Source organism: Solanum pennellii, chromosome 3 (genome assembly GCF_001406875.1).
Source record: "Solanum pennellii chromosome 3, SPENNV200".
In the NCBI taxonomy this organism is placed as follows: domain Eukaryota; kingdom Viridiplantae; phylum Streptophyta; class Magnoliopsida; order Solanales; family Solanaceae; genus Solanum; species Solanum pennellii.
Window position 1 is genome coordinate 56,421,428 of NC_028639.1, and position 23,228 is coordinate 56,444,655.

General features: G+C 31.5%; 4 protein-coding genes across 4 annotated transcripts; all 4 read left to right on the top strand.

Annotated features, from left to right (window-relative positions):
- The first annotated feature begins 4,179 nt into the window (after nt 1–4,179).
- Nucleotides 4,180–5,216, top strand: LOC107013485 (pentatricopeptide repeat-containing protein At1g31430-like). The gene is made up of 2 exons (XM_027915616.1): nt 4,180–4,408; nt 4,513–5,216. Exons 1-2 carry the CDS (start codon nt 4,180–4,182, stop codon nt 5,214–5,216), a joined length of 933 nt encoding a protein of 310 aa, XP_027771417.1.
- Nucleotides 5,217–8,907: 3,691 nt separating this feature from the next.
- On the top strand, nt 8,908–9,851 carry LOC107012646 (peroxisomal membrane protein 11B). The gene has a single exon (XM_015212531.2). It carries the CDS (start codon nt 9,089–9,091, stop codon nt 9,761–9,763), a length of 675 nt encoding a protein of 224 aa, XP_015068017.1. The 5' UTR covers nt 8,908–9,088; the 3' UTR covers nt 9,764–9,851.
- A 1,771-nt stretch (nt 9,852–11,622) lies between these two features.
- Nucleotides 11,623–12,115, top strand: LOC107014072 (SKP1-like protein 1A). Its single transcript, XM_015213935.2, has one exon. It carries the CDS (start codon nt 11,623–11,625, stop codon nt 12,076–12,078), a length of 456 nt encoding a protein of 151 aa, XP_015069421.1. The 3' UTR covers nt 12,079–12,115.
- A 1,104-nt stretch (nt 12,116–13,219) lies between these two features.
- Nucleotides 13,220–19,529, top strand: LOC107012240 (cell number regulator 6). The gene is made up of 5 exons (XM_015212027.2): nt 13,220–13,476; nt 13,576–13,696; nt 16,881–16,995; nt 18,206–18,474; nt 18,922–19,529. The coding sequence occupies exons 2-5, from the start codon at nt 13,589–13,591 to the stop codon at nt 19,147–19,149; spliced, it is 720 nt and encodes a 239-aa protein (XP_015067513.1). The 5' UTR covers nt 13,220–13,476; nt 13,576–13,588; the 3' UTR covers nt 19,150–19,529.
- The last annotated feature ends 3,699 nt before the right edge of the window (nt 19,530–23,228 follow it).

Sequence of the window (23,228 nt, forward strand, 5' to 3'; positions counted from 1 at the left end):
TATATATATTAATTATTGTTATTATTATCTACAACTAAAGTATACTTATAATGAATACCAAATATACACAATATACGTATCTATTATAAAAGAATACTTATATTACATTGTATAACTGGGACGAAGGGAGTAACCTATATTATTTGAAATTATATTTAAAATATCATAAATTATAATAATTAACAACTTACGATATTTTAATATTTTACTTTTTAATAGTACTAAAAAATAAATTAAAAATATTACAAATTTGATTAATTCTTGAAATTTCACGCATACAGTATAACTGGAATGAAGGAAGTAACATATATTATTTGAAAGAGAAAAGACATAAAGTGACACCTGAAGTTGTCCCGAATTTTCAAAAAGACACCTAAACTATGTAAGTGTCCTATTACCTCCCCTAAACAATCCTGAACTGATATTATTACATCATTTTTTGTCCACCTGTCATGGAGAGTGTATGCACTCTCTTAAAGAGCGTGAACAGATTAAAAAAACGAATATAATTTTATTTTTACAAGAATTTTACTATAAAATATATATTTTTATTTTTCTTATTATTTTAACTTTTTCTCCTTGTTATTTTTTTCTTTTTCTTTCTTCCCTCTTCTTCAAAAATTCATTGTCATCTTCATTAACTTATCACTTTCAATGTCACTCTTTACCACAACTTCATCTCTCTTTTATTCTAGTATTAGTTTAACTCTCTTCAATTTTAAAATTATATCTAGATATTTTAATACATTTCGAACAATGTGATAAACTCATTAGATTTCAAGATGATTAGTAGATATTATCTAGTTTTTTATCCAAATTCTAATTAAACTTTTTCTATTTTCGGAGAATTTTTATGCTTTCAAAATTATCATTTCTAGTTTTGAATTTATATGAAAATGAGATAAATTAAATGATGATACCTTCAAAATTTTGATCTTTCTTAGAAAAATAATTAGTTTTGTTATCAATAACTCCACAAAATCTAGAAAATAGTATAATTTTGGAAAGTAAGAAATTTGACCAAATAAGAAGATAAAAAAGAAAGAAAATGGAGGGATTCAACTTAATATGAGTGTGGGGTTAGGTGAGGATGAGATGTGAAGAAGAAGAAATAAAGAAAGAAAATGGAGTGAGCTTGAAAGTTGGGGTGGAAGATGAATTAAAAATTGAAATGAAATTAAAACAAAATAATAAAACCAAAATAAGTCAAAAAGTAAGAGAAAGAAATAAAGAAAAACTTAAAATGAAAAAAGTAATATTTCAAATTGAATTAACACGTGTCACACAATGATTGGTATGGATTACACTTGTCATTTAAAATATGGAATTGATTTGAAAATGATGTAATAAGTTATGTTCGGAATAGTTTAGGGGAATAATAGGATATCTGCATAGTTAAGGTGTCTTTTTAAAAATTTGGGACAAAGGTGTCACTTTATATCTTTTCTCTATTTGAAAATTACATTAAAAGTACCATAAATCATACTCCCTCTGTTTCAAAAAGAATGATCTTCTTTCCTTTTTAGTCTGTTTAAAAAAGAATGACATTTTTCCTTTTTTGGTAACGTTTTAATTTCAGCTTTCCACGTGACATGTTTAAAGCCACAAGATTGAAGGGCAATTTAGTATGTTTGACATAACTTTAATTTAGGACCACGAGATTCAGAAGTCTTCTTTATTTTCTGAAACTTTGTGCTAAGTCAAATCAGGTCACTCCGTGGAACGGAAAGAGTAAAAATTAACAACTTATAATATTTGAAAAATATATTAACTATCAAAATTTCACATGTACCACATAAATTAAAACAAATGCGGTAACACATATATTATATTTGAAAATTACAATTAATCACATAAACTAAGTTTCTTGTTATCACAAAGTTGGTCCACCTACTTACAAATGCATTATAAATTTGTCTTGTTGGCTGGGCAATTGACCAGTTTGCCCTTAATATTTTATTTTTTAAAATTTATTTTTATTTTAATATTTCCTTTTTAAATAGTACTAAACATAAATTTATAATATTACAAATTTGGTTAACACATGAAATTTCACGCATACTATATAATTGGGACGAAGGGAGTAACATATATTATTTGAAAATTACAGTAAAAATGCCATAAATCATAATAATTAACAACTTATAATATTTGAAAACATATTAACTCTTAAAATTTCACATTTACCACATAAAATTGAAACAAATAGGCGTAACATATATTATTTAAAAATTACGTTAAGAATACTGTTAATTGCAACTTAAAGTATTTAAAAATATATGAATTAGAGCAGCTTGGGATCGAATTTCAAAATTTACAACGAGAGGAACTTGTTTTAGGTGCTTAGGGTCAAGTTTAGAGATTTATAAAGACTGAAAATAATATGAAATTTAACCTTCATATACTACTTTATCTAATTCGATGGTTCTCTTCATTAAACAACAAGAGTGTAGTGCCTTCTCCTATGTCTTTCGTTTCACTTCTCCTAAAAATATCTTTTAATTTAAAGCACAAATAATCTCAAATTTCAATTAACACTAATAATTTAAAAAAATGTGATTAACTTTCGAAATTTCACATTACTCTTATATTAGAAAAGGCTTGTTTCAACATGCCTGTTTCATTGCTCTCAGGGTATTTTTGTCTTTCTCATAATCTATTGTGACTACGTGTCTTCTTCCCATGCTATCAATTTGTCTTTTCAGTTCCCTACGTGTCTTTCTTCTATGTTATCAATGTATACAATTATGTTGTTTGTAATCTTCATTCATGCTCAACCTTCTGTGCACAAATTCAGTTCTTTCTCTTCAGCATTCTCCATGTAAGGTTCTTTCATATTTCAATTGAGTTTTTTTTACTCTTATATTAGAAAAGGCTTGTTTCAACATGCCTGTTTCATTGCTCTCAGGGTATTTTTGTCTTTCTCATTCTCTATTGTGACTACATGTCTTCTTCCCACGCTATCAATTTGTCTTTTCAGTTCCCTACGTGTCTTTCTTCTATGTTATCAATGTATACAATTATGTTGTTTGTAATCTTCATTCATGCTCAACCTTCTGTGCACAAATCAGTTCTTTCTCTTCAGCATTCTCCATGTAAGGTTCTTTCATATTTCAATTGAGTTTTTTTTTGTGCCATTTTCCTTTTCGTTAAAGTTGAAGTTCCAAATTGATCTGGGTGTGTGTGAATGTTTGTTTATTTTTTTCATTTGGGTTTGTTATTGATGTTGAATTATCCTTGTATTTGGAAGTACCAATAATTTCAATAGTTATGTTTTCAATTTTGGTTGAGTGATTATGCTTTTCATGTTCTACTTTGGATTGTCAAAAAATTGTTCAGATTCAATTTTTTGTTGTATTTTATCACATGCAGTAATTAATTTGATCTTTTTCCCGTCGAAATTAACTTTGTGGGTTTCTTTATCGGAATTCTTTTGAATTTCCTCTATTCATGTATGAGTTTCTCATCGGAATCAATTTTCAGGGATCTTGTGGATTTAGCTTGGAATTTAAGGATTTTCATTTACTTATACTCGGATTAACCTACTGGTCTATCAATAGATCTAAGATAAGTCTTCTAACCTTTAGAATTTAAATTATGCCTAATGTTTGAATAAATAGTGATGTTGTATTTATGCGAATACTGAACAGAAAGATGGCATCAAACTAAATTCCAATGAAGAATGAATATAGAAAATGTAGTTACTTTCCTAATAAGCTCAACATTGAAATCCATCAACATTCAGATGAACCTCAACCCTTATTCATGATGGCAACACACGGAACAACATACACGAAAGGGAATTTGACAGGGAAGTATAAGCCCTTTGTACTTCCATTCAAGCGTACGAAGGAAATTTCTTATTTTCATTTTTCATACTTCACGTCGTTCGCTAATCTGATAGCTTTTGTTAAGGATACTAATGTTTTCGTCAAAAGGGTGTGCTCGTGATACACATAATTTTGCCTTTTATTGACTATAGATGAGTATCTAAGAATAGGAGTTCAATTTGTTTCTGGAATGTCAAAGACATGGGACATTTCTAACGCATTGTGCTTTTTACGAGCAATATAATTAGTGACTACAAGATGTTAGTACTGAAATAATCTTCTCTCTAAATCAGTTGTGATAAAATTTGGCCATGTTTTGGACCTTCATATAGCAAATTCACTTTTACATATGTATGCAAAGTTTGGGTTTTTCGTCGAGATCATGTATCTGTTTGATGAAATGCCTGAACCAGATGTAGTTTCATGGAATGTGGTTATTGATGATTTTGTTAAAAATGGTTGTTTTGATGAGGTTTTGGCTGCTGTTAACCAGATGTGTTTGAACGGGGTTGAGCCTAACGCGGTTACACTTCTTGTACTTGTTTCGTTTTCTTTGAAAATGGGAGATTTTGGTTTAGGTAAGTTGAACATTTGTATATTATGAAGAGAGGGATACATATGAGTGAAAATCTTGGAAATGGGTTGATTGATATGTATTATAAGTTTGGAGATATGGAGTCAGCTGAGAAGTTGTTTGATACGATGAAGATGAAGACGGTTTTCTCATGGACTTCACTTCTTGATGGTTTTATACAAAAGGGTGAACTACAAAGAGCTGTGGTTGTTTTCAATCTAATGCCTAAGGATACTACTGCTTGGAATGTCATGCTCACCGGGTATTCTGAGGCAGGTGATATGAGTTCAGCAGAGGCTATCTTTCGAGCAATGCCAGATCGAGATTTAGTCTCATGGAACTCTATGATTCTTGGTTATACTCAGAACAAGATGTATATGAAGTCCTTAGAGTTGTTAAGAGAAATGCTGGGGTTTGGATTGAGACCTGATCGTATAACGTTTGTTGGGTTGTTTTCAGTTTGTGGATATGCAGGTGTACTGCATATCGGTGAAGCTATCCACTCGTTCATGGAGAAACAGAACGTAAAGGAGGAAGAAGTCGAGGTAGCTTTATTGGATATGTACAGCAAGTGTGGTGATCCTGAGAAAGCTCTTACAGTATTTTACACGATACGAAGAAGAAAATCAGTGTTGGCTTGGAGTAACATGATCGTTGGACTAGCGATGAATGGTCTTGCAAATGAAGCTCTTGTGTTGTTTTATTCTCATTTAAATAAATTTTTACTTGATATAGCCTTAAAGCAGCTTTTTAGTAGTAAGTTTCAAAGGTTTGCAAAAGGATCTTCATTAGGTAATGTTTGTGCTAATTAGTCAATTTTGGTACAGTTGTTTAGCTGATAACTTAATGATTTGGGAAAAAAAACAAATTTTGGTGGTTTGTGTGAAGGGGTTGATTTGAAGTTGGTATCTTGGAGGGGTGGGGGTGAAGTTTGATGATTTTTGAGTTTGATTCTTAGTATTGATAAACTATGGAATTAGGTGGTGATGGGGTAAAGGGGTTATCTTGGGATGTAAGAAATCAAAGGTAAAGGGGTTGATTTGAAGTTGGTATCTTGGAGGGGTGGGGGTGAAGGTTGATAATTTTTGAGTTTGATTCTTAATATTGATAAACTATGGAATTAGGTGGTGATGGGGTAAAAGGGTTATCTTGGGATGTAAGAAATCAAAGGGAAGGAAGATAAAAGAAGGGGATGAGGAGGAGACTAGGTGCTGGATGAAGTTAAGGTTTATTATTAGATGTTTTTTCTCAATATCTAAAGTTAATACCTCTATAAGTGACGCTAGCATTCGCTGTGATAATTTTGAACTCTCATTGAAGAAAATCCATTGTTTTGTTATGATTGCAAATTTTAATTGCATTTTTCAATTGGTTTTCCTTGAAGATTAATATATATATTATCTTAGATGGAGAGGGGTTCTTCTTTTGTTGTTGTTGGAAATGGTTGAGCTAGGGCATGCCTTGTTATTATTAGCTTGAGACTGTTTGTTGCTGTGATTTTGAAGTGCTATTGTCCATTTATAAAATAGTGAAATGAATTGAGTTTAGTTAAATGGTGTGCAGGTAAATATTTAAAAATTTGATGTCGAAAGAAATGTCCATATGTTTCTTTTTGCTTTAGAATTTGATGATGTTAACTCTAGAAAACTAATAATGGAAGCCAACTTAAAGAAATTCAAGATGGATAGTTGTATTCTGTAAGAAGCATTATTTCATTTGATAGATAAAAGTAATTTGTTTTTGACATAACTGAAAGAGGTATTAGTAGAACAAATCTAGGGAACTTGTGAATGCTTCTTTTTGAAAGGTTACAATTATGTCAGGGGCACAATCTCATACTCTTCAAAAATGTCAATGATTGCGTATTATGCTATTTTGGAGAATACAACATGGGCGTCGCATCAAAACATAAGCGTCACGCAGGTATCGATTTTGAACTAATGATTGTATATTAATATAGCAACGTGCAATGATACTCACCTTATTCCTAGCTAAATAATCATATATTTTGTCAACACTTTATTTGTTCTACAACAATGTTTTCTCCTTTTGTTATCTGTGTAGTATATACCAATATTTTGCAATATGGTTGGCAACACTTTTTTGTCTAACTCAACTACTACAATTGTTGATGGCATACAATTTTGTTGTTGATAGCGTGGACTTTGTTGCCTACTTCTTGGAAATCAACAGGTATTTAGATCTTGCAATCAATCACAAATTCTTAAATAATCCAGTACTATACTTCTCATTTACTCCTCCGCATAACGACATACTAAATTCATTTTTCCTTTTATTTCACAGAGACTTTCTATCTGGCGCTGAGTAACACTATTGAAATGCAACATTATGTAAATACACTGCGGCATTATGTAAATATTGTAGAATGACTCTATGTATACACTTTTCTTACATTCGACTCACACAATTTAAAAACATTGGGCCCGTGCTTGCACGGGCAACTCTTGCCTAGTATAACACATAAATCACATAAATTTAGACAAAAATGTAATGTATATTATTTAAAAGTTGCATTTAAAATATTATAAATCACACATATAAATAAATAAAATTATAACTATTGGGCTTGTATATAGTACAACTTAATAGAATAGAATACTTACATTTATTATACACACACTTCTAATATTTACTAAATATACACACAATACTATTATAGTAGAATATTTACATTACTAAACATACACACACTTCTAATATATCGAAATATACACAAAATATACTACTTAATATAATTGATTGATATCATACTTTTAGTATATACTAAATATACTACTTAATATAATAGAATACTTATATTATATTATACATATATTTCTAATATATACTAAATATATACCCAATATACTATCTATTATAGTAGAAAACTTACATTATACTATATATATACTTATAATGTATACTAGATATACTATTTAAATATAATAGAATACTTACATTATATTATATATATACTTCTAATTTTGACTAAATAAACACACAATATATAAATATATACACACACATACGTAAGAAAAAATCTTACTCGATCGGTGCACAGGTGGACCGTCTACCGGCCTGTTACCGGGTTGACGCAAAAAGAATCTGAACCAGCCCAGTCCACAAAGTAAGGGGTCGGGTACCGATTCGAGCCTATCGGACATGGACCGTAACGGAACAGGCCTTAGTGGGCCAAAACTCACGAACCAGCCAATTTGACAACTTTAAACTAAGTTCAATGATTTTTTACTGATTTATGAAATTATGAACTATGCAATCACCTTAAATATAAATCTTATGATATCACAACATGTCTGTTTTTACTATACATGAATTATGATATGGTATATGTTTCCATGATGCAAGCGATATATACTTGAACTGTAAATTGTATGACGCAATATGAATTCAAGTTATGAGTTATATATCTTGAAACTTATGAACATGAGCCTTCAGGATAATTTATGATCACATGAATATAAGTGAGTTAAATGTCAAACCGAGAAGGCATGAGTCTAAATGACAAATATGTAACGTATGTCTCATATTCGGCAAGATATGAGATGGTTTAGCTAATTAGGTCGAGATTAGCCTTTATGCTCTCACATCACGATTCATATCAATTATACTATTAGACTCTCCCAATAAATTAGAAAATGATGAAAGACTTAATCTAAGACAACCTACATGATTTGAATCTCTTAGCCCTTCTTGTTACGAATATAACTCTATTGGTTGTTTATATTTATCTTTGATATGTATATTCATGTTTCATTTGCGATTTTATATATTGTACTATTTTATATGTACTTTTATCTTTTTTTCTGTCGGAAAAACTACATTTTTTATTTATGCAGACTCATGTACAAAAACACGTTATTAGACTGTCGCTAGGATCTATACTTCTATTATTATCCCTCTCTATTTTTAGAGGCTTAGTCCGTACTTTTTAATATTTTATAACTATTTGCTTGAGGTATACTGAGAAACCTATCTCGATAGACATTTCTCCATAATGTTTAGAGGCTTCATAGACATATAATTAGTTATGTTCAGTTTTAGGCCTTCGTATCCTTTTTCATAGATTTCAATATTATAACACATCTTTATGATAAGTATTTATTTTACAAGGCTTATCTCTTCAAATACTTTTAAAAATTATGTTTTCGTTCATGTCTAGATGTATGCTCATATTTCATGCCATAGTATGAGTACGCTTGGACCAACAATGACATCAAAGTTGGTCTTGCCTAGAGTCTAAGGCTCGGGGCGTGATAAATGACTATGTGTAGAATCTAGTTCAATAGAAGAAATTTTGGTGTTACTTTCTATTGGTGAATCAAACGCTCATATGTCCCTTAGATGGGACAAAACACCAATTTGGTGGTAGCGATAGTTCCGCTTGTGGTCTTTTAAGCCATTGATTTAACATCGCCATTTTCTATTTTATTGCGACTTCCAAAGGATATTACAAAATAAAAATAATTCTGGTTTGCACCAAATATTACTAGAAGGCAAAATAATAATGTCCAAACAAAAAAATTCTTGGATAAAACTTCAATTTGTGGCCATTCTTTAATATTCCCAAAATGTAACAATAACAACTACTCTTCTATCGAAAGAAGATAGCACACTTAGCTCTTTGTCCAAGCAGAGCAACCAATTTCCCTAACTCTATCTTACCATGAATGACACAGTGGACAAGCTGGTAATTTTCTTAGCAAAGAGAGATGGAATCGACAAGCTTGTCAAGACTTTCCAGTACGTTTCCAAGCTCGTAAATTGGCACGTCGAGACGACGTACCCTGACTTAGCCACTCGAGCCAAGCAATGGGAAGTGGCTTCTGGCCTCAGCCGAAAAGCCTTCCGTACAGGTCGATCCCTCACGGGATTCAACGCTCTCCGAAGAAGCCCGGGGACCACCCCGGGTTTCAGACTGCTCGCGGTTCTCGCCAATTCAGGGGAAATGGTTTATTTCTTCTTCGACCATTTCCTCTGGCTGGCGAGAATTGGAGTAATCGATGCTAAATATGCGAAAAGGATGAGCTTCATTTCAGCATTTGGTGAGTCTGTTGGATACGTGTTTTTCGTTATTTCAGATTTTATTCTCATCACAAGGGGATTAAAAGCAGAGAGGAAGTTATTGATTGAAGAGAAGGATTCTAAAGAAGAAATTAAGAAAATTAGAATGGATAGAATAATGAGATTGATGGGTGTGGCTGCTAATATTGCTGACCTTATAATAGCCTTAGCTGAAATTGAACCAAATCCATTCTGCAACCATACAGTTACTTTAAGCATTAGTGGTTTAGTTTCTGCATGGGCTGGTTGGTATAGAAACTGGCCCTCGAAAACATAAATATAATCAAAAATTTCAAAAAAGTTATCATATCAATGTAACAAACTTCAGTTATTATATGATCAAACGTTGCAATTTACTATTCGAAGATTTTCTTGCATGACTTTATATTTATTGCTTAAGATTTTTTACATTATCAGATTGTTTAAACCATTAAGAGTGGTCTACATTACACATTGGACACCCTTCATCAAAAAATTATACATTATTTACAAGTAAAATAATAAATAAAATGTTAAATAACATTTTTTAAACAACACAACAATATAATGTAACTTTATAGGTTTATGCGCCATAAAAAGTAAAGTACACGAATTTAATTTTGAAGCACATTCGTATGGATTTATACACTTTGTTTTTGGCCTTTCTTGTTTATTTAAACGGAAAAGGGTCTAAAATACCCTTGAAGTATTGAAAATGGTACAAAATTACCTTTCATCCACCTATTGGCTTCAAAATGCCCTTTTCATCCACCTATCTCCAAAATACCCTTGTCATCCACATTTGAGTTCAAAATTGACCACTTATTTAATAATTTTAAATTTAAACTATTTAAATATTTTTAAAATACTTGATGTTCAACTATTCGTTATAATTTAATTTATTTGTATTATTTATAAACCAACCCACCCATTACTAACTAAACCCCACCCAATTAATAATCCAACTATAATATCAAAATCGTCATAAACACTACTACAACACGATGAAATTATATATTAATGAAAATGACATCCAAAATTATTCGAGTCCGAATTGAAGCCCCAATTAAATTTATGTTGAGCCGCTTATTTAGGAGGACACTTTCATTTTGTTTCTCCTTCAAGATTGAATTAGAAATTTTTGATTAAAGGTAAAGAAGTGATACATCCCGAATTAATTCATGCATTTTTTAAAAATATAATTTTATAAATATTTATGATTTGTTTTAAAACTTTTAATATATTATTTTGATAAAAAGTTACCTATGAAGTAACATCACATAATTGAGACGTAAGAATAATTAAGATGAACATAATCAGACTTTTAAGTTTGTTGATAATTTTTATTTAGACACTTGAATGTATGATAATTTACTCCTATAGATATTTTCGTCTCAAAATTTTAAAAACACTCAATTGGCAGTAGCTTTTCTGTTGTTGCATTAATAATGTGAGTGATTTATTAATTTGGAGGGTTTAATTAGTAATGGATGGATAGTGAATTGATTTATAAATTATACTAATAAGTTAAATTAAAACAAATAGTTGAGCGCCACGTATTTAAAAAAATATTTAAATAAAGGTGGATGACAAGGGTATTTGGATCCAATAGGTGGGTGGAAAGGGTATTTTAGAGCCAATAGGTGGATGGAGGGTAATTTTATACCATTTCCAATACTTTGAGGGTATTTTAGACCCTTTTCCGTTATTTAAACATACAAAGGACCAACAGCCAAAAGAAATGTATAAGCTAAAAGCTTATGCAATCACTAACAAAAAATATGACATATTACACGGCTCTTTTTTTAAAAAATAAAAAGAAATATATGTGTGGAAGAACAAAAAGGCTCCTCACATAATTATTACCAAATAATTTTTCTCGAGATTTGGGAGGAGAAAAAAAGGCTTCCTTTTCCTAATTTAAGTAGAATTTTTACAATTTCCTAATTTGATATTATTTAGGTAAAACAGATTTTCCAATTAACTTTTTTTCGTTTAGTTTCTTTTTTTTGACTTCCTACTTCAATTAGGACATAAAAAATCTAAGCTCTATAAATTAAGCCTCTTCAAACTGATATTATAATTATTCAAATCACTTTTTAAAAGTAGTCTTAAAAAGTAACTGAACATCTCTTATTCAAATATATATTTATCATCATGTCTTCTTTAACAAAGTTTTTAAATCTAAAGACTTGTGATGGAAAAGAATTTGTGCTTGATGAGACAATAGCTGTAAGGTCAGAAACTATCAAGAATATGGTTGAGGACAATTGTGTTTCAAACGTCATTCCCCTGCCTAATGTCGATAGCAAAACAATGACCAAAATAATTGAATACTGGAAAAAACATTTGGAGGAAGACGTCTCCAAAGACCTATTGATGGAGTTTGACAAGGCTTTCGTGAAGGTGCACCACTCGATTTTGCATGTTCTTATCTTAGCTGCAAATTTTCTTAACGATAAGGAGATATTGTATATGATGTGTCAAGAAGTTGCCGATAGAATTAAAGGGAAAACACCAGAAGAAGTACGTAAAGAATTTGATATCAAGAATGATTTTACTCCCGAGGAAGAAGAGGAGATCCGTAAAGAGAATGTTTGGGCTTTTGAATAGTTTTTTTTTATAACATTACTGTTATTTAAAAATAAAAAATAAAACGGTCTAGTTAGTTTACATTATCTTATTTTATTTTATGTAGTTTTATATTTTGTTGTTCATTTTTATAGAATTATTCTTTTACTTTGATTGATTTATAAATTATGTTGAAAAGAAATTAAAGCTATTTACACAAACAACTTAGTGAGTGAAAATAGAGTCTGCTAAAATTTTACCTAACCATTAAATTAAGGGAAAATTACGCGGTTAAGCAAATGCATACTACTTAATTATTCATCATAGTTATATTTTGCTATAATTACCACTCGCGACTAATATTATACATTAATTATGTGGCTTGACTTTAAATTTGTGTTATTAATCATGTTGTATATGTATAATTCACCTTATTTGTATAATTCACAGATAACAATTATTTGTTTGATTTGTATTTGAATACGATTGTTTGTATTTGTATATGACGATGATTTCCTTTGATTTTCAGTTTTATCATAATACACATTACACATTCAATTCTTTTTGTGTATAATTTCTTAAAATTTGTATAAACGTGTAGTTTTTAGATTTGTATAATATATTTTGTGCAATTATTTATAGTTCATATATTTATGTTTGTATCAATTCGTTATTTTGAGTTTTATTATATTTGTGTAATCCCAGACTTTATATTATTTAATTATTTAAAGCACGTGAATTATACAAACATACCCGCGAATTATACTAACAAGATGCGAATTATACAAAGTATTGTTCTCTCTCGCTAGAATGTACAAATACATATGTATATAATATATAATTATTTAATCGATATATATACATATATAATTTTACACGTGGTCGATTATGATTATCCACGTCATTAATTAAATTATTTTTTAAAAAGGAAAAAAGTTCAAATATATCATCGAACTTTAAAAAAGTTCATCTATGTCATTCGTTAGAAGTTTGATTTATCTTTATTATTTGAATTAACAATAAATGATATGATTATACCTTTTTTAAAATAAAAATAATATAGATAAATCAAACTTTTAACTGACAATATAAATAAATATTTTCTCACAAATAAAGTGGCAAAAAGAAAAGTAGAAAGAACTCCGGAGTGTGACACAACTTATAAAAAGTACAAGCTGTGGCAGTAACTAATTGGCTAAAAATATGAACAAACACGCAAAAGAGTCGGCGTTTCTGCCGTACTAAGCAAAATAGGAAAAGTCCCCAAAAGGAGCGATTTTCGCGTTGTAATAAACGCCGGAAGATCTACAACAAGATAAAGTAATCCCGCCCCTACCGAATCTGAGCCTTCTCTCTTAATACTTAGCAGTTACGCTTTTACCTCATCTGACTCACTCTCTCGACGGCACGAAGAATCTGCCTCTCTGCGACTGATACAAGGTATGATTTGAATCTTCATTTTTAAGATAAGTTCTCTTTTGACTTCATTTTGATTGCTGAAATTTGATTATTATTTTTTTGTGGTTGGCGGTGGTGTAGTTTTGCAGATCAGATGGCGGAAGGAGGAAATGCGTCAAGGTATGTGAAATTGACGAAAGATCAAGCGCCTCGCGAGGACATTAAGCCAGGGGAGCTAAATCAGCCTATTGATGTACCTCAGGTTTTGTTCTCTCTATCATCTGTTTGAATTTTATCGAAATCCTATTGTCGGTTGATGTAGAATTTTGATCTATTTTTGAGTCGTGTTATTTAGTCATACATTTCGGACTTAGCTACTGTGCCCGGTGTAGCTAATTGAGTTATATTGAAGTGACCAACACTCAGGTATTTTTGGTGATTGATCTGGTAGCATGATCCTCTGGTTGCATTTTGAGTCTTTGGTAAACATTGATTTGTAATTTTTTTCTAATTAGCTAGCTTGCTCACTCTTGAACTGATCCACCTGACAGTCTGCTGCAGCCCACAGGCAGAAGTAATTGATAAACCTGCGCATCGAGGTTGGAGCATATAGGCTCACACAAAGTGTTCTTGCTGCGAACTTTGCTTGTATTTTTATCCAACTTTATCTGATATGACCAGATCTGCAGTTTAACATTAGGCTCATTATAGATGATGAAGAATTTCTTTGCGGAGGTTTAGAATTATTTATAGGCATCAAAAGTTTTGGAATCATCTATAATAACTTTAATAGAGCTACATTTCTTATTTAATTGTGGTATTTAGACAAATTCAATTGTAAGACCTAGAACAACAACATCAAACCCAATGCAATCCCACAAAGTAGGGTAGGGTAGGGTAGAATGCAGGCATATCTTACCACTATTTTAGAAGACACAGAATAAACACTTCAATTAGTAGTGTTTTTCCAATGTATCAAATTGTGTGCTTAGAAAGATCAAACCAACTTACAACTTTGATAGGACTTTTGGTGTCAACAGGACCAGGATTTTGTACATATGTTGCTCCATTATGTAGCCCAAATTGAGTAATGTGGAAGCTTGTCAAAATATTTTAAGAGACTTCTTTAAAAAATTTGATACTTTACATATAGTCATATTAAAGAAAAATAATAATTTTATTAGTATCTTTAAAAAAACCATGAAAATTTGATAAAAATTGGATGGGTTGGGTTATGATCCATTTTGACTCGAGCAAATTTGGGTTGGGTTGGGGCCTTTAACCTGTATGTTGCTAGTAAAGCTTGAGCACACGACCCCATATACTGTTTGTAAGCCCCTAACTAATAGACTAAACCTTCAATTTGTTTCAAGAGGAGTCACTTTCTGTATTTGTATTTATAAAACTAGAATTTAACCACTATATACAACATAATTTTCCGATGAAGGGGTGTCGCTTAGCACCCCTTGGACCAAGGTAGGTCCACTACTGGTTGTGACCCATTTTGACCCGTCCGGTTGCCACCCCTAGTTGTCCTTAAAAAGGAGAGTTTTGTTGGATACTCCTAATACTTGGTTGACCATTTAAGATATTCCAAATATATTATCGTATATCACATTCCAGCCATCCTTTCTGTTCATGTTCTTGTTCATGTGCTTTAGTTGTATCAGAACAGAATTCAAACTACAGATCAGTGTTGTAGAAAGCTACTGCTTCGGTGTTTGAAGTGCTTCATAGATGAAGTCATTCAAGCGAGGAAGCGATGCGAAGTGAAGACTTATTGCTTCATAAATGTATGCGCTTCAAATAACAACTTGTCATGTGATCTCGACGAGAAGCATTTGGTTCTTGAATCTAGGAGTTGGATTAATACGAAAAAAAGGCAGTCTAGTGTATAAAGCATCCCATGTTAGTAGGGTCCGAGAAAGGGTCGTGTATCAATTTGTTTGTCTTACTTTCCTTTTTAGTCCGTTTGAGAAAATGTCTCTTTTCTTTTTTTGACAACTCTTTAATTTCAACTTTTCACATGACATGTATGTTTAAGACCATGAGATTAATGACATTTTGGTATATTGTATATATCTTTAGTTTAATACCACAAGATTCAGAAGTCCTCTTTACTTTGTTACTCTCTGTCTCAAGTCAAAACCGGACAAACAGATTGAAATAAAGGGAGTATGTTATTGCAGTTTGATCATTATAGTACTGAATTAATATATATGGTTTGTACTTTCTAACGTTGTGAATTGTGCTATTTACTCCTCGCTTTTCACTTCAAGTACCAAGGACCTTGTCACTCTTTTGTGCCTTGTGCCTTAGTAGCACTGCTATATGTTTTGACTTAGTTGCTATTGTATCTTTAAGTAAAACTTTTTTTATGGAGTAAGGTACAAAAGAGTGACAAGGAGGTACTAAAAAAGTACAAAAGGGAGCATCGGGTTTATCTTAATAGTTAGAACATCATAGCTTCCAAAAATCTATAAGAATGCTGTGTTGTCCAGCTTAGTGTGTCTACACCATGAATACAGGGTTTGTAGATATCTATACTTCTCAAAAGAAGAATGTCGCATCATTTCCTCAAATTTGTTCTTCCTTCTCCAATTATATGGTCCATATGTGATATGATTCATAATGGATAGTATTCAAAGTTTGCTGCTTTCCTTCTCAATCCTTTCTCAGTGCCAGTAAGATAGTAGACTTCTCATATCTTGGGCATCATATAAGGAACTCCAAAAAATATTCAAGAGGAAAAACCAAATCTGCCAATTGAATTTGCAAAGAAGGAGGAGATAGTTGCTGGTTTCCAATGAATCTCCACGTAAAAAAAGTACCTAGCGCCAAGTGAGTAAGCTCATCTTGATGCTACTTGGGTTAGACAAGCCCTCTCTTGTTGCTAACCGCCAAAGCAAGCTGCTTTGGGTGCCTTTGTTTTCCATAGTATGTTCCTAGGCCAGTTGGTCTCCCAGCTCCTTGATTTGCAGCTGAGAGTAATAGTTTTTTATACTGAATAGCATCCATTTGCTGGCCAAAACAAAACTGAGAATCCCTCTTGTTAAGATCAGGAGAGATACACTGCGAGTAATTTGATTTCATACAGTTCTTAATTATTTTAACCCCTTCGTAAGTTGTAATTCAATTTCATGCATATATTCGTAAGTTGTGTCAGATTATATTGTGTAATATGCATCATGAACAGGAGGATACTTGCTGCTAAGCTATAGACAGCTATTCTGCGTAAGGAAGCATTCAGACAAATTTCTTTGTAGTTTTGCGAAAATCTTGCAAATCGGCTGGGTTAGCTGATTTTAGTGAAATTTTGGCAGACTTTATTGGCCGCCTTTACAAACTTCTCCATAAGATAATTAGTGTTACTTGTACTGTTGTTTCGTCCTCCTTTATCTTGCTTTCTATTGCTAATGTCATGTCTCATCCGCTTGATTGGGCAGTTAAGTGGTCGGAAGTGCCATGAGTGTGGACAACCTTTGCCTGAGAGTTTCGAGCCTCCTGCAGATGAGCCTTGGACAACTGGGATTTTTGGATGTGCAGAGGACAAAGATAGCTGTAAGTTCTTTTTTTTTGTACTTAGCATTGCCCTATAAATAATTGGCTGTCTTCTCCAGTGCTGTTTATTATATAGTTGTTGCACTATTCCTGAGGCTTGAAATGGCTTTGGGACAGATAATGAATGGTATCTGAAAAAACTGTTATTATGTGATACAACTTTGGAAGTGTTAATCTTTTTGATCTTTCAATTTATCTGCAATACATATTTGCATCAATTCGCTTTATAGTTTTTATAGTGCATTTTTTAAGTTGGAGTTATTTCTTTTTGTAAGCAACACTGCAACAATTAATACTTTTCTGCTACAGAAAGCTGTGGAAACTCAGGATTCACAATATCTAAAAACAACTAGTATTGTTTGCCTTGATTCATCATCTGTAGCTTCCTTACACTTTTATGTCATGTTTTTATTTTGTTAACTAAAACAAAGGTTGTTATTTAAGTCGGAGGCTATGTTTAGTGGTCAATTGTGTGGTGGGTCAAAAGGCAGCCCGGTGCAAAAAGCATCCTATGTTGATGGATCATGGATGACCAACCTAGCATAAACAAAAAATACTAGGTAATATTGTTTCTTCATAGTGGATAAGAGTTATTACCTCGTACTTGTGCTGGTGGGAGCTAGCAAGTACACAGTGGAATAATCAAGGAGCGTGAAAGCGGACTCAGCAACACCATTATTAGGAAAAAAGAAATATAGAGGTGGTCTTTCTGAGACTTAAATCTCCAGATCCTATTAGGTTTTTGGCTCACCAAGTGTGGTTAGTTTGTCCGTCTGTCTTGTAAGTGGCTGGCGGTTTCGCTCGACTACAGTATGTGTGCATTGATCTTGATGACCAACATGGTTTTTGTTAACACATTAAACTGGTCTTAAAGATGAACTCTAGGGCTAAAGCTGCTAATTGTTTATCTTTTGATTAATTCATCTGAAATAGATTTGAAACTATACAAGCTGGATGACCGTACTCTTTGTATTAAAGTGACATTAATCTTCAAGTAGTGGTTGGATACCTTTTAATCTGCAAAAAATCTGTTTTCTGTTAAGCTAGTGATGTGGTCGTTTACTATTTTGTTGGGCTTGATTTCTGGCATTCCTAGCATCTCTCAATAAATATTTGCTTCATATTCTTGATTATGATTTATGAGGCATGCATTTTGCGTCAGTTTATGTGTCATGCTTCTTCTAACACTAATTGTTGATTACCTGTATAGGCTGGAGAGGACTTTTCTGTCCATGTGTCTTGTTTGGGCAAAATGTTGAGAGCCTAAGAGACGATGATACTCCTTGGTCTACTCCTTGCGTTTGTCATGCCATTTTCATTGAGGGTGGAATTGCTGTTGCAGCTGCAATAGCAGCATTTCATGGTATTGATCCAAGGACGTCATTCCTCATCTGTGAAGGTTTATTATTTAGTTGGTGGATGTGTGGCATATACACTGGTCTGGTTCGTCAGTCACTGCAGAAGAAGTATCATCTCAAGGTAGTCATTTTTTCCTGTATCATATGCATACCTGGCTTCAATTTCAGGACTCTTGTCCTTGATTAATTTGATCGACAGTTATTTATATAACACCAAAACAAAAAAAAGAACCTCTTCTAGCCAAATTTCATGTTGATAACTTTTGTAGGTGGCTCTGGACCAATTTTTTATTATTATTATTGGCGTTGGACTTATACCGTCTCAACTCCCAAAACGAACTGCAATTTTTTGTGGTGTTCTAAAATGAACTTTTAAAGTATTTTATTGATTAGATATAATGTGTTTCGAGTGAGAAAATGAAATCTGGCTCCTCATCAATTCTTCCTGAGTTCACTGCTAGGCCACGACACAGATTTCGTATCTACAGCTGATATTGCAAATGTGCAGAGTAACAGGCTTTTGTGTCAGATTGTACCTCGTGTTATATGCTAATTTTTTATTATGCAGAACTCGCCCTGCGATCCCTGCATGGTGCATTGCTGCCTGCACTGGTGTGCCTTGTGCCAGGAGCACCGGGAGATGAAGAGTCGTCTGTCAGATAATGTTGCCATGCAAATGACAATAGTTAACCCTCCACCTGTTCAGGAGATGAGTGCTGCTGCCGACAACCGAGAATCCGGACCATCCTCTGCAAATGGGGTCAATCAAACTAACCTCGAGATGCAAGCTCTATGAAGGTTGTGCATCGTTGCTGTCAACTTGGTAAATCAAGTATAGTTAAAACAAGGTGTATTCTGCTACTGGCAGAGTCAGATTTGGAGCTATGTTTGTACAGATGAAAGTGGATGGAAGAAAAATTGTCTTTTTTCAAGGTGTATGGTTCATCATGCATATAAATTTTTGTGGCGCAATGTGGTGTTTCGTGTTCAGGAAAGAAGTTAGTGGATGGGCTTTTTAGACGCACAAACTAGGCTATTATAATTTTTTTTTTGGTTATCTGCTGAAAATGCTCTTGACGTTAAAGTTCTGGGAGTACATTATGTCATAGGTATCACCAAATCAATTTTCTTTTGTTATTTATATACAAGCACATTCACATGTTGTTATCTCTTTTTCCTTATTGTTGTCACTGTCCCCAGCCTCTTGATCCCCAAATGAAAATACATGCGAAATGTTACTCTTTAGAGATTTTACTCAGGTGTTAAGTTCCATGCGTGCCGAAGAAACACAAAAGTTGTGAAACACTTATAAAATATAAGGCCGACCTCTTTTACCGAATTAAAGTAATAAGATCTTGTATAGCTCGCGTATTCTAATAATATTTATTCCAATCGTTTCTATTTATTTGTTCATATTTTCTTTATTTCTGTCCCTATTTTCTTGTCCATTTTAACAAATCAAGAAAGGACAACAATTTTTTTAACATGCCCTTATTTAATTCTAGAAAATTTTTAGTACTACTAAGTTGTAATGCATATTTTTTGAAATCAGAAAATACATTTATTATACTTGGAGAGTTTCATAATCATAATAATTGATGTCTTAATATGTATGTCACTTCTAAAGTGGATAAATCAATAGGAAAAAAGAGAGTATTTTCTTATTTTAGGAGTGCTACATTTTACTTTTTTTCATGGAGAATATTTTTCATGAAAAATATTTTTCCAAATATCAGTTGGATTTTTATCTATTTTTTTTATGTTTGATAATTGAGAAAAAAGAGATTATTTTAAGAGTATTCATATGAAATCTTAAAAAAAAAAAAAAAAAAAAAAACTATAAGAGGGGAGAGGGAGGGAGGGAGGGATGGGGAGTGGGCTGGTCAAAGGTGTTGGGATTTGGGGGTTTTGACCGGTTGAGAAGACGCATAGAATATCACTTGTAGAACTTGATTTTTTTATTTTCGTTTAAGAAGTTTTTTTCCTTATTTTTGAAAAATGTGCTATAAAAAAAGAAATTGTCTGAAAATTTTTCCATGAAAAAAAAATTGCCAAAGCATTGATATGTTAGTAATATATTCACTTTAGGGTAGAATAACTTATATAATTTGTCTCCTAAATAAATACATACAATTATAAAGAAAGAATGTCCAAGAAAGTTCTAGCGAGTCCAAATATATTTGGACAGGGAAACAACTCCTTGTCCATCGAGGATTCTAATTACGATCAACCTCTTATAAATAAACGTTCATAAATCTTTACATTAGGCTATCAATATACCTAACATCATTATACAATATTTTCTTCAACATGAACATTTCGAATAATAGGTTTAATTTGGTGATCTCACCACAAAGTTCATGTATAAAATGTAGCAATTCTAACTACTACAGACGTTACAATTTATATAACGATGATTGTTATTCGTGTAATATCGAACTCGAAGATGTATCATTTTTTGCAGAAGAAGATATGGTGGGTTTTGTTAGAGAGGAAAAGCCAAAGCGAAGAAGCAGCATCGCAAAACTAATTCACTCTATTGAGTGTTTCCAGTTTTTGAAGCTCTTAGTCCCTGGCAAGTAGCAACTCCCACAATTGCTATAGTTTTTTTTTTTTAATAATAATTATTATTTTAATGTAGGTAAGCGTAGTCATTAATGGATCTGGCTCCTCTCCATTTCTCTTCTCTCCATTTTCTTCAAGTTCCTATTTGGATTAATGACACTTGTCATAGATTAAAATAAAATGGTTAAGATTTAATTTTTCAAAGTAAACCTTTAACCATGATTTAGTTAATAAATATATTATATATCAAGTATCAAAATTATTATAATCTCACAATCTTATCAACATATTATTTTGTCCATAAATATAGGTCTTTTTATGTAGGATCTTTTTTTTTCTTTTATATAATATTTTTTATTTAATTAGAAGAATAATTAACTGAATAGAAGTATGGAAACTATAATTAACCTACCGTATGTACTGATATTAATGTATTCTTAATCTTATTACGAAATTAAAATTAGTTTGTCAAACCATTTTGACAAACTAATTTTAATTTCGTAATAAGATTAAGAATACATTAATATCAGTACATACGGTAGGTTAATTATAGTTTCCATACTTCTATTCAGTTAATTATTCTTCTAATTAAATAAAAAATATTATATAAAAGAAAAAAAAAGATCCTACGTAAAAAGACCTATATTTATGGACAAAATAATATGTTGCTAAGATTGTGAGATTATAATAATTTTGATACTTGATATATAATATATTTATTAACTAAATCATGGTTAGAGGTTTACTTTGAAAAATTAAATCTTAACCATTTTATTTTAATCTATGACATGTGTCATTAATCCAAATAGGAACTTGAGAAACATGGAGAAAGGAGAAATGGAGAGGAGTCGGATCCGTCATTAATTAACTAATATTGTATAAATTTGGGCTTATTTTATTTGTTTTAAAACTGTTACTATTTATGATGCTAATTGCGTTAAGTAACTACTTCAAAAATCACAATAATAATATATATGGTATAATTCCACTAGTGAATTTGAGAGGGGTGATGTGTATACATTTTTTAGTAAATAAATTGTAGAATATGATAATAGGAGAATTACTAATAATATTGCTCTCATAAGAGAAACTAAATAAAGCTTGACAACCTAACCTAGTAACATTCTAGGGTTATTATATCCTCGATAAGCATTAAATAAGTGGATTTAATTATAGGGCAATTTTCACATATAGCAAACAAAAAATTCATATTTGTATGCTATAGCAAACTTTGCATAATTGCGCTCCATAGCAAACATAAAACTGTATAATTCGCTATACATATACAATTGTATAATTCACTGGCCTAGATTGTATAATTCGCTGGGCTAAGTTGTATAATTCGCTGGCCTATTTCGCTGCAATTGTATAATTTGCTTTGCATACAGTTGAATCGAATTAAAATGTATGTATATTGCATAATTATAAGTGTATAGCAAGAAGATATATGTTTTTCTCGCTTTATACAAAACAGAAACAGAATTATACACTTCTGTGTATAAAGCGAGAGAGGCGAGCGAGAATGGAGAGTGGCGAGCGAGATTTTTGGGAGAGAGACGCTGGCAAATTTTAGCTAATGTTTGCTATGGAGCACAATTAAATCAAACCCTAGCTATTCCATTTAATTTAGGTTATTAGTTTGCTATTATATACAATTTTTCCTTAATTATATTTAGTTCTCCTGTCTTTCTCCCATTCAATATTGAAGGCCCATTTGGATGGGCTTAATAAAAGTAGCTTTAAAAAAGTATTTTTGAAAGTACTGAAACTTATTTTTAGAATAAGCAATTATGCGTTTGGATATAAGTGCTGAAGTTAAAAAAAAAATTGTTGATGTATTTGGCAAATAAGTGCTGATAAACAGCTTTTTAAATCAAAATGTCTGAAATACCCTTAAAAGTTGTTAACATAATAAAAGTTAATTAATTTATATTTTACAGCCATAAATAATTATATTTTGCTATCATTCACATATTTCTTTATCATCACAAATTATTTATAAGAGGAATATAAACTTATTATAGATTTTAAAGATATATAATTTGAATAGGTCAAAGAACGATTTAAGATTTTATTTTAGTTTCATCCATATGTAATGATAATTGTCTATCATTCACATATTTCTTTATTATCACAAATTATTTATAAGAGGAATATAAATTTTTATTTAAGTTATATGTGCAACTTATTTTACATTTTAATAATATATAATTTGAATAGATCACTTGAAAGATTTAAGATTATTTTATTTTCATCATTAGTAATAGTAATTGTCTATCATCCACACGTGAAAAGAGAAAAATGGAAGAA

Coding starts and splice junctions, on each gene's coding strand:
- LOC107013485 (XM_027915616.1), top strand. CDS start 4,180: ATGTATGCAAAGTTTGGGTTTTTCGTCGAGATCATGTATCTGTTTGAT. Junction 4,409..4,512: donor AATGGGAGATTTTGGTTTAG/GTAAGTTGAACA, acceptor ATATGGAGTCAG/CTGAGAAGTTGTTTGATACG.
- LOC107012646 (XM_015212531.2), top strand. CDS start 9,089: ATGAATGACACAGTGGACAAGCTGGTAATTTTCTTAGCAAAGAGAGAT.
- LOC107014072 (XM_015213935.2), top strand. CDS start 11,623: ATGTCTTCTTTAACAAAGTTTTTAAATCTAAAGACTTGTGATGGAAAA.
- LOC107012240 (XM_015212027.2), top strand. CDS start 13,589: ATGGCGGAAGGAGGAAATGCGTCAAGGTATGTGAAATTGACGAAAGAT. Junction 13,697..16,880: donor AGCCTATTGATGTACCTCAG/GTTTTGTTCTCT, acceptor TTGATTGGGCAG/TTAAGTGGTCGGAAGTGCCA. Junction 16,996..18,205: donor TGCAGAGGACAAAGATAGCT/GTAAGTTCTTTT, acceptor TTACCTGTATAG/GCTGGAGAGGACTTTTCTGT.